The following is a 9,766-nucleotide window of genomic DNA, read 5'->3' as shown; positions in this document are numbered from 1 at the left end:
ACAGGGAGGGGAAATTTGCTGAAAACAAACCCTAGGTGCTCTCGAGGGGCAAAGATGTGCCAGAGCAGCCAGAACAGCATATCCCAGTATGTGCAGGGTCCTGTGTTCAATTAGAGAAACACATTTTTCACCCCAAATTAACCTTCTGCTCTGCAACTCAAAAGTTTTTGGGGCAGCTGTGTTTGCTGACCACTGAGAGTGAGCAGTTTTATGCAAATAAAATACCTGTGCACTTCAGATACAGCTACACCAATGGCAGTCAGGCAAATAGATACTTAAACTGTTGCCCCACCAGAGCCCTTTGATATGAAAGTCTCATTAGGAAGGTCTTTATCAGCCAGAGATAAATTTCACCACCGAAATGATCCTTTTTCAGAGTCCCTCCAGCTGCCAGAGACAGGTGAACAACACTTTCACTAGCTGACACTTCAGAAGGCAGGAAGCAGCACTCACACCACATCTTCTTCCACAAGAGCTACAAGCACTGAAAGCTTTGGCTGAAGAATTTCATGCAAATCCCCTCGTTATCCCTCAGAAAAGCTGTCACATTTTCCACTGAGGGCTGACTCTTCTGATGACCATCCAGGTAGTTACCATCTCCTCCAAGGGGATGCACCTGCCCCTCCTTACAGCCCAACTGCTGCCTTTCCTACTTACACCTTTCTCCCACCATCTCCTCTCCTGCTTATGTGTGTGGATGTTTCTGTTGACACTCTAAGTCAGCTACTAATCTCAACCAACAGCATCTCATTATAATTAGCTCTTAATTGCCACTTAACACAGGGATCGCTTTGGAAGACCATAACAATTCTTCCTTGAGGAATTATTAAGCTCATTATGTGCCCCTATACACATTTTGGATAATGAGAATTATTTCAGGAGGCAAATTTAAAACACCACTGGGCACACAAGCTCTGCACACAAGATTTATATGGTTTCTTGGAGCACAAGTAGCATTTTCAAGTAACAAACTACAGAAGTCAGTGTGCTTTGCTACCATCCTCCCACACCCACCACGTCTTTATACTGAAAGCGGGAACATTTTAAGAAGTATCTGTAAAATGTGATGGGTAAATGTCACAGTAAAGTTGCATTGCTACTGCTCTGCTGGAATCAGTGCCCTCAGCCTGATGCAGGACATCATAAAGACTCTGCACATCAAGGCAGACAGCACTCAAGGAGCCAAGAGATAAGCAGACTGTTAGAAGAAACTCAGGCATATACAAAGCTTTGGCCAAGAACTGCTTTGTTCCTGAACAAGTCAGACTCCTGAGAGATTTGAAAATGGACAATTTGCCAAATTCTTACCAAGATCTCCAGCGTTGTCACAGCAGAAGCTACAGCTGAGTGCCAGTCTGCTCTGTTTAGTCATCTACCTGTCAGGGCAGCAGTGAGGAGACAGAGAAGCCTGATGTTACTCAGGTACTGCCCCATCCACACTGTGCCAACAGGCAGTTTAACGTCTGTTTGCAGCGCTCTGGAAAACACCACACTGAAATAAACAGGGAGAAATGGGCCAACTGGTTTCTCAGAGCCTATTGCTTCTGTTCTCTCCATTTCTCTTGGTGGTTTTTTTTTTTTTTACTGTTCAGGAGATGTCATTAGTTTTGGTAGGGTCTGAATGGCTGCTGAGCTCCAGTAGCTTCTGGGAAAACATACAGGCTCTATACAGAAATATTTTTTTGGAGAAGTTCCCATGATTCACAATCCTTATGACTAGCAAGTTTCTCCTTTTTGAAACACACTTAAACAAGCCTCCAAGGGCACACGACAGAAAAAAAGAGGTGCTCAGAAGTCACACTCACACCCCCCATACAAGCACCTCTTCAGCAGCAGCCCCTCTGCCAGCAAATGGACCTGGAGCTGAGAACTGCACAGAATACCAGAGCCAGGAAGGCTCTGAAAAACCCTCCCTGCAGAAGCCAAGCCTGCACAACCGATTTAAGTGAAGTGAAAGTCTGTAAGTGCCTGTTAATTTGATGGTTTTTATGCCTAAACGTGGTCCTAGGAGGAGAACTTCCAAGAAGCAATAGGAATATATTCCTAAATGCACTGCACAGCGCAGAGAAGTCTTTTGCAACAGAAATAGAGGAATGACTCATTTCCTCTGTAGCGGCTGCTCCAGTGTTTCACTTGCACAGGCAGTGGAGCAGCTCCCTGTGCCATGCCAGGAGGAACTGGGAAACTCAAGAGCAGTTTCCAGCACACTGAACTGAATTTCAGAAGGACTTGTCTTCAAAACCAGTGATCCCCCATTGTCCTCTGGCAGAGCACAGGAGACAGATTCACAAACTGTGCCCCAACACTCCCTCCCTTGATGGGAGTTTTGTATTTCAGCATTTTAATTTTGCACGGGATTAAACCTTGAAAGAGTGAGCCAGGAGTTGCCCTCTCCGTTGCCCTCCCCTGAAGCAGGACTATTAAGCACAGGGATTTGTCAGTGAATTCAGCTCCAGGTTTCTCTTCTCCTCTACTTGAAACTGGAAAGGAGGGGACTGAAATCACAGGGGAGAAGTGGGCTATCAGTTGGACTTTGCTGCAGTTCTTCCTCTGTTTCTACAACTATCGGGTTTCTGTCAGCACAGTGAGACTTTTCAAAGCATCCCTTCCACTTTCTCCACTATGAATCTCTCATAAGGGTAATTTTTCTTCTTTAATTTGATAGCTAGTAACCTTCACAGCATGATGTCCATCAAGGCTGTCTCCTTGATTCCTTACATCCCCCTTTCTTTCCCCTGCCCAGATTATTGTATGGGCTCTATGGAAGGGATAAAAGCCAATAGAGGATCACAAGTATGATGAAAACACTAGCAAACCCTTATTACATCCAGCCCAGCTCAGAGAGCTGAGTATTCTTTATGAAGCTTTGGTCTCAGGTTTTTTTTTTGGGGGGAGGTGTGGGGGAAACTCCCAGAGGTCTCAAGGAAAGCAGCCTGTAACTGGAGTAGACAGAAATTTTCCAAGTCTCTGAATCAGCACTGCTGTCCTTTAAAAGGAAGAAAATAAGGCTTCTTTAACACAGACTGGAACACGGTGACATTTGATGTACGCGTTTGTAACAACCTTTAAGCATTTTGCATAGAAATTGTTACTTGAATCCACAGGCTGTTTACAGCCACAGAACACACAGTACCTATAGCTCTCTTGCTGATGAATATTACAGTGCTTTGAATCTCTTACAAAGCAGCTGCAGACATGCCAATTCTTGGTTAGCTATTTAAAATAGGACACTGCAGGCACACGCACCAGAGCAGAGGTAGTCTCTTAACCAGGCATCCCAAATGGTTAACTCAGGCAGATCTATCCATGGTCAGCCCTCCATATCCTGCTTATTTTAGAGCTGGGAGCTACTCTAACCCCTCGAGTAAGCACAGCACTGCTCCAAAGCATCAGCAAGCACTGAAGGCAAATCCCTGTGCTCTGAGGGGTGCTAGTCCTTGCCCCTACATTGACCACCAGCTTCCTAGTGCTGTTAGCCCAAGGAAAGCGGGGCTGGCTGGTCTTCTGCTGGCAACTCAGATGTGTGTCACTCACCTCAGGGAAGATTCACCAGGCACACATTTAAAGAGGTGACACAGGAAACAAACCAGCCTGGAACAGCAAATTTCTCATGTCTGAACTCCTTTGGAGCCTTATGAAAATGGGATGCACAAATAAGAGTCCCTTCCCTTCCAGGCAGCTTTAACTTGCATTAGCGGTATTTAATCAGCAATTCACTACTGACCTTGGCTGCATTACAAGGGATGTATTTGCACAGGGATGGAAAGATTTAAACAATTTATCCAAAGAGCTGGATGCAAAAAGGCTTTTCTTTAAACATCAAGCATGCAAGTCCTTAGGCCAGTTAATTTTTTGTTAACAGATTTATCATGAAAGGAAAGGCCTGTGTTTCCTTTAATGATTTTCTGCTGAATAGAAACTGAGGCTTCAAACAGAGAAATACTTCAGAGCAAGGAATGAATGGAGACCAGAGGATGGTTATTGCTTTTAAAGGAAGCCATTAATAAGAGAGAATGTTATTAGAGGTAATGTTCTAAATACATTTCCACCACGCTGACTTGGGTGTCTGAGTGTTGACACTAAAGGAATGACATTTTTCCAGTCTCTGCCAGTGGGAAGTGCTGGGCTGCCTCAGCACTGTGCCAGCAACTGCTGCCCCTCTCACAGAAGCTACTCCCTGGGAGGCAAAGGCAGGTACACAAAGACCTGGCAATAGTTATTTTCAGCCTGCTTTGACTCAATGATTAAAAAGCTCAGGGTCTCGCTGTTATTTCATTCTTTAATAGGGAACATCAGCACAGGCTCAAAGTGTACAGTTCTAGCATCTTACCAAAGACTAACAAAGGGCAGGTAACTTGCTGGACCATCACCAAAACTCCTGCTGGCTCCAGAAGGACTTTTTTCATATCTAATAAAGCATGACCTACACAGCTTGGAACAGATGTGTCTGTACGTGCCACGCTGAAGGGATCACACAGATACTGTGAGACCGAGTCCTAGCTTTTTATTAAGCACCACAAAAAGCATATTTGCAGCAACCTAAAAGTGGAGCCAGAGAAACAAGGACTGAATCCTCCTTAACCTCTGAGCAGGACAACCCTAAACCCCAATGTGCCGCATTTCACAAGTCAGCAACACCACAGATGGTGCCAGCCGTGCTCTCCTGTCTTCTGGCTCTCCTCCCACGTCCCTCTGCACAACTCCCAAGGTGTGGACTTCCTGCTTTCCCACGGTTTTGCCACTTTAGTAGTCTCCTCCCAAAGAGCACACAAACCTGCCAGTCACAGTTCTGTGGCTGTAGGTATCTTTTACTGAAAAAAAGATAACAAGGAATTTAAATCTTGAGGCATAGGTGCTTTAACACAGCTGTTTATTACTATAGTGAAATATGCAAGCAAAACCACCAACTTTTTATGGAAACAATAAAAGTGCAAATGTATTTTGGCATTAAATAGGAAATGAATTTATAAATGTTTCATTAAAATGGGCTGACACTTTGAGCCTATAAACACTTTAAAATAAACCAAAACAATAGCAGCTGAACACTTCAGTTTAATCTTTGGTCTTATGATTAACCAGCAAAAAATAGTTGTACCAAGAATGTCCATTACAAACAGACACTTAAAATTTACATTACTCTGCAGAGATTCAAAATCAAGAGGAATGTTTGCAAGATATTTGGTCAGATAAAATATAATAATGCCTTTGAGAAATACAAAGCATTTTTCAATACAAAATGAAATCACATATATGAATTTTGGTACTGTAACTAAACTTGTTCTCTTTCCTCTTCCCAATAAATGTTCAATAAAATCAACTTCATTTGCACAGTCTTTGCAAAATTAGATTGCAGGTAAGAGAACCAAGAACCCACATTAGGGGTAAATAACCTGCTCTTTCTTCTGTGTTTATGTTTCAGTTCACACACACAGAGGGAACCACACTGAATCTATGGTACATTATAACAGCTACAACCTTAACAAACAGGTATTTGTAACCTCGTTCTGTGTGCAGTATCCATGGGCTGGGAGAGGAGGAAGAAGGCAAAAGGCTCACAGGATTACTCCTATGGGTCAAGTTCTCTTTACACCTCCTTGCAGATAAGGCCATCTGACAGCTCCAGCACGCTGCAGGTACCAGTGCTGTCAATCTGCTGTGGAGTAAGATGAATACTGGAACAGAACCCAGCTTTTATCAGCTCCTTTTGTCAATCGTATTCATGAATGCACGCTTTATAGCAGACAAGAAAAATACATTTAATATCTCAATTGTACAACTGAGATGCAAGTTAATCCAATCTAAGAGATTTTCTCAGACCTCTCACCACCTGCACACACATTGCCTTATGGCAGGATGCCCTCTCTCTTCAAGGAAGCTCACCCAAGCCTAAGGTGAAAGCAAACATATGCATTTTTCTCCCATCACCACCCATCACAAAATCAAAAATGTCGTTCTGAGCAAAAACTCAAACTGAAGATCTGCCTGCATGGCCAATAAACTGAGGGTTTGCCTCACTTTTCATCCTGATTCAACTGCCTTGGAAATACTGTCAAAAGCAAACCCCACTTAAATCTCTTTTCCCTACACTCCAAATCTCCTTGCTTTCAATGGCTCTCCTCCAGTTTTACCCCATGTCCTTTGGCTTGTTTGCAGCATGTCTTCTCTGAGAGTTTACCATCATCCTCACTCACCCCTCAGCCCAACTTCCATTTTCTAAACTATTTACATTCTCCACCATCTCTGTCATGCATTTTCCAATGCAATTTTTTTTTTCCTGGTCTTACTACATTTTAGTGAGAAAGTCCTTCCCAAATCTATTTCAGATTTTCCTGTATTGTGGCAATACTAAAAAAATGTGCATCTACCTTTTCAGAGAGAGACAGGGATGCAGTGATGTGAACTGACAGACAGCTGATTGAGGTGGTCATGATGCCAGAATTAACAGCCAAAGGGTTTTTATGTCATGAGTTCAGGCAGCCACAATAACCTGGACTGGCCGTCTGGTTCTTCTTTGGGCGAAAGATTCAATGGCTTTGATTGCAGAACTGCATCTTATTTTAAATACCAACTAACACAAGTCTGGAAAAATAGAACACATCACGGTCTGCTACCAAAAAAAACCCGGAAATACCAAGGTAGCTGACTTAGTCTTAAATACCATGTGCAAAGAACATTTGATCAATACTACCTATAAATACACTATCTGTATTTGTAGAGGGAAGCACAGTGCTTCAAATACAAAAATAACCCAGCTTGAGGGTGTGACCTAAGGCTATAATTACCTGAAAATAAGACTGCAAGAGCAGTTAAAAAAATAGACAGAAGTAGGCAAACATATGCCTAGGGAGTGTTTCCATGTAGAAAAATAGATTTTTATAAAGCTTCATAGATTTTGAAAATGTTTGTTTTGTGCTCTGATGTACAGAACTGTGAATAAGTCACACTGGTACATCAGGGAGAGCAGGAGCAGATTAGTAACTTCAAGTTATCCTAAAGCTTCCCAGAAGTTACACTTGGTCCTTCATAATTCATTTCAGAGTGCTTACCTAGGACACAGTAATAACACACACACTCCTAGACACCAGCAACTCAGCAACACATTTTGGCCCTTAATACATCAAATACTTGAGCAGGTGACCAAATAAAGCAAGGATTTGAAATTGTGACTTTGCTGACACCCTGGCACATCAGGTTCCCATACAGCAGGTACCTGCTCTGGGAGCTAAGGATATTTGCAAAGCTGCATTACAGCTCAACAGGTTATTCCAGAACTGGGACATAACCAGGCAAGAAGTAGAAAGATCTGCCTGATGTTTATACTTAAAGGACACCAGAATCCGTAGCCTAAGACTGCCACTGTACCACGAATTAGTAAATAATTTTGAAGTACCCTGAAGTATTTTGTTTCTTCCTCCCCATAATAAAATAACGATTTGCTATGGCACAGCACTAAAAAATCCCATCAGGTTATTTGGTTCAAACACTGACACAATCAGACAACTGGTTAGGCAGTCATCCAAAAATCCCACCAAACTCCTACCAGGGAGCAGGAGGGTGCAGCAGTCAGCTTTGGCACTGAGGTTTGGACTGCTTTCAGGTTTGTTCCAAAAAATAATACAGAATTTCTTAGTTTTGTTGTTGGTCCTTGAGGTAAAGCAAATTCTAAGAAAATAATACTTGAATACAGGAACAAACAATAAAACTCAACTAGAACCCACAAATGAACCTCAGAGTATTTCTTTCAAAGGTTGTCCTTAGGATGATTCAAACACCACTCCTTTAACAAAATACTAATGCCTCCTCCATACCAATATTTAGTGCAGCCAATTACCCTAAAAATAAGGCCTTTGTGAAAATAAAGTGCTATTTGTTTCCTTTTATCTCTATTTTAATCCTTTGTTACAACCTTCACTTGAACACAGCAATGTCCAACTAGATTCTTATACTGTTATCAGAGAGGCTTCATTTCTTCCCTCAATTTTACACTAACGTGTTATATTTCTATTCAGCACAATGTGCTCTATTACACAGGAAATTTAAAGCATGGCATTGAGCATTTCTAGCTGTGATCCACACCCATGCTCCAGTGCTCATCGCATTTGAAGAGCGTCTTGGTATGCTGAAGGGGGGTTGTTTGCACTTCCAGGATTTTTAAATCCCAAATGGATTTTCTGTCATAAAAGGCAAATCTCAAAAAAACCGTCAATTTTGCCACTAAGACAAAAAGTTAAAGTGGCTTTCTAAAAAGATCAGTTTGAGCCTGTTAGTTTGCAAACAAGTCAACTGAACACAAGACTTCTCCGCTAAGGCACTTCCCCAGAAATGTCACAATTTTCCCACGTACAACCAGTGAGACTGAACAACAAGAATCACAATTTCAGTCTTGGTCTCTGGATTCCAAGTTTTCTCAGGTCAGGGACAAATCCACAGAACCACATTTAATCAGGTCCCACCTTCCTCAGGCTCTTGAAGGACCAGTGGGCTGGGATTGTGCATTGCCCTGGAAGGGTCCACGGGTGACACCGGCTCACTCTGCCAGCGGCTCCTGCTTGGCCTCAGCGATGTGCCGGCACGGGGTGGGCACTGGCCGCAAGTACCGGGGATTGCTGTACATCCTGATGATGTGTGGGGCCTGGATCCAGGTGCTGATCAGCTGGAAGGCCACAAGGTCCAGCGTGGGCCCGTCGAAGGCAGCCAGCAAGTTCACAGGGGTGGCTTCCTTGAGGAACCGGGGCAGCGCCACAGCCTCGGGGATGCTGGTGTTGCCCAGGAAGAAATCCATCAGCACCTGCTTGCGCAGGCAGTCCCTGAGGTACAGCACCAGGTCCTCCAGCCGCTCCACCAGGAACCGCTCATCCCAGGCCTCCAAGGGCCCCTGCAGCAGCACAGAGAAGAGGGCCGTCTTCAGGACGTAGGAGGAGAGCACTCGGCCCCACTGGGAGCAGAAGGGCTCCTCCAGGCCCTGCCCGCGGAGGTCCCGCAGGCCCTTGAGGATCTGCAGGCACTTGAGGTGGCAGGAGGAGGCCGGGGCCTGTTCCTTCAGCCAGCCCAGCAGACGCTGCTCCTGCCGCGAGGCGTTGAGGCCCCAGAGAGCCTCGGGTGCCGGGGGGCCCGGGGGGGTCTGGGGCGGCAGGGCTGTGAGGTAGAGAGCGTCGCCGAGAGGGATGGCCGGGATGAGGCGCACGGCCATGGAGATGTGGCAGCAGACGTAGTCGGAGCAGGGCAGGATGTGCAGCGTGGGTGGGTGCCCGGGGCAGGCCGAGAGGCTGATGCGGCAGCGCTCCTGCAGCCGGTACCGCACGGCGCCCAGGCAGCGCTGCAGGTGGCCCTGGAACCAGCGCAGCACCAGCCCCGAGGAGAGGTGGCTGCGGCCCTGCAGCTCCACGCAGAAGCCCTCGGCGAAGGGCCGGCAGCGCCGTGACCAGCCGTCCCTCGCCCGCAGGCCGCACACGAAGGCGCCGCGCGGCCCCAGCCCGGGCACGCAGCGCGGCTGCGGCTCCAGGTGCGGCGGCAGCCGCAGGGGCACCAGGATGTCAAAGCAGTCGGGGCTGCGCACCTTGTGCTGCTCGTAGGCGCTGCCGATGCGCACGAAGTCCCCGCGCAGGCTGAGGGCGAGCGGACCGGGCTGCAGCCCCTGCGCCTTTGCGGCGCGGACCAGCTCGGCCACCACCCGCCCGACGTGCGCCTTGCTGTGCCCCAGCACGTGCGGGGACACCCGCAGCTGCCGCTCGTGGAACCGCTCCAGGGCCCCGCGCCGCGCCCCCGC

The 9,766-nt window shown here is 46.2% G+C and overlaps 1 protein-coding gene across 1 annotated transcript; it reads right to left on the bottom strand.

Annotated features, from left to right (window-relative positions):
• Window positions 1-4,853: 4,853 nt before the first annotated feature.
• On the bottom strand, window positions 4,854-9,763 carry ITPRIPL2 (ITPRIP like 2; the record flags this gene model as incomplete). The annotated part of the gene is made up of 1 exon (XM_027654882.1): window positions 4,854-9,763. A coding segment is annotated over one exon (1,236 nt), but the record flags the coding sequence as incomplete, so codon positions are not given.
• Between the last annotated feature and the right edge of the window lie 3 nt (window positions 9,764-9,766).

Source organism: Corapipo altera, unplaced genomic scaffold (genome assembly GCF_003945725.1).
Source record: "Corapipo altera isolate COAL_440 unplaced genomic scaffold, ASM394572v1 98, whole genome shotgun sequence".
In the NCBI taxonomy this organism is placed as follows: Eukaryota; Metazoa; Chordata; class Aves; order Passeriformes; family Pipridae; genus Corapipo; species Corapipo altera.
Note: the sequence above shows the minus strand (reverse complement) of the source record. Positions and strands in the feature narration are given on the sequence as shown.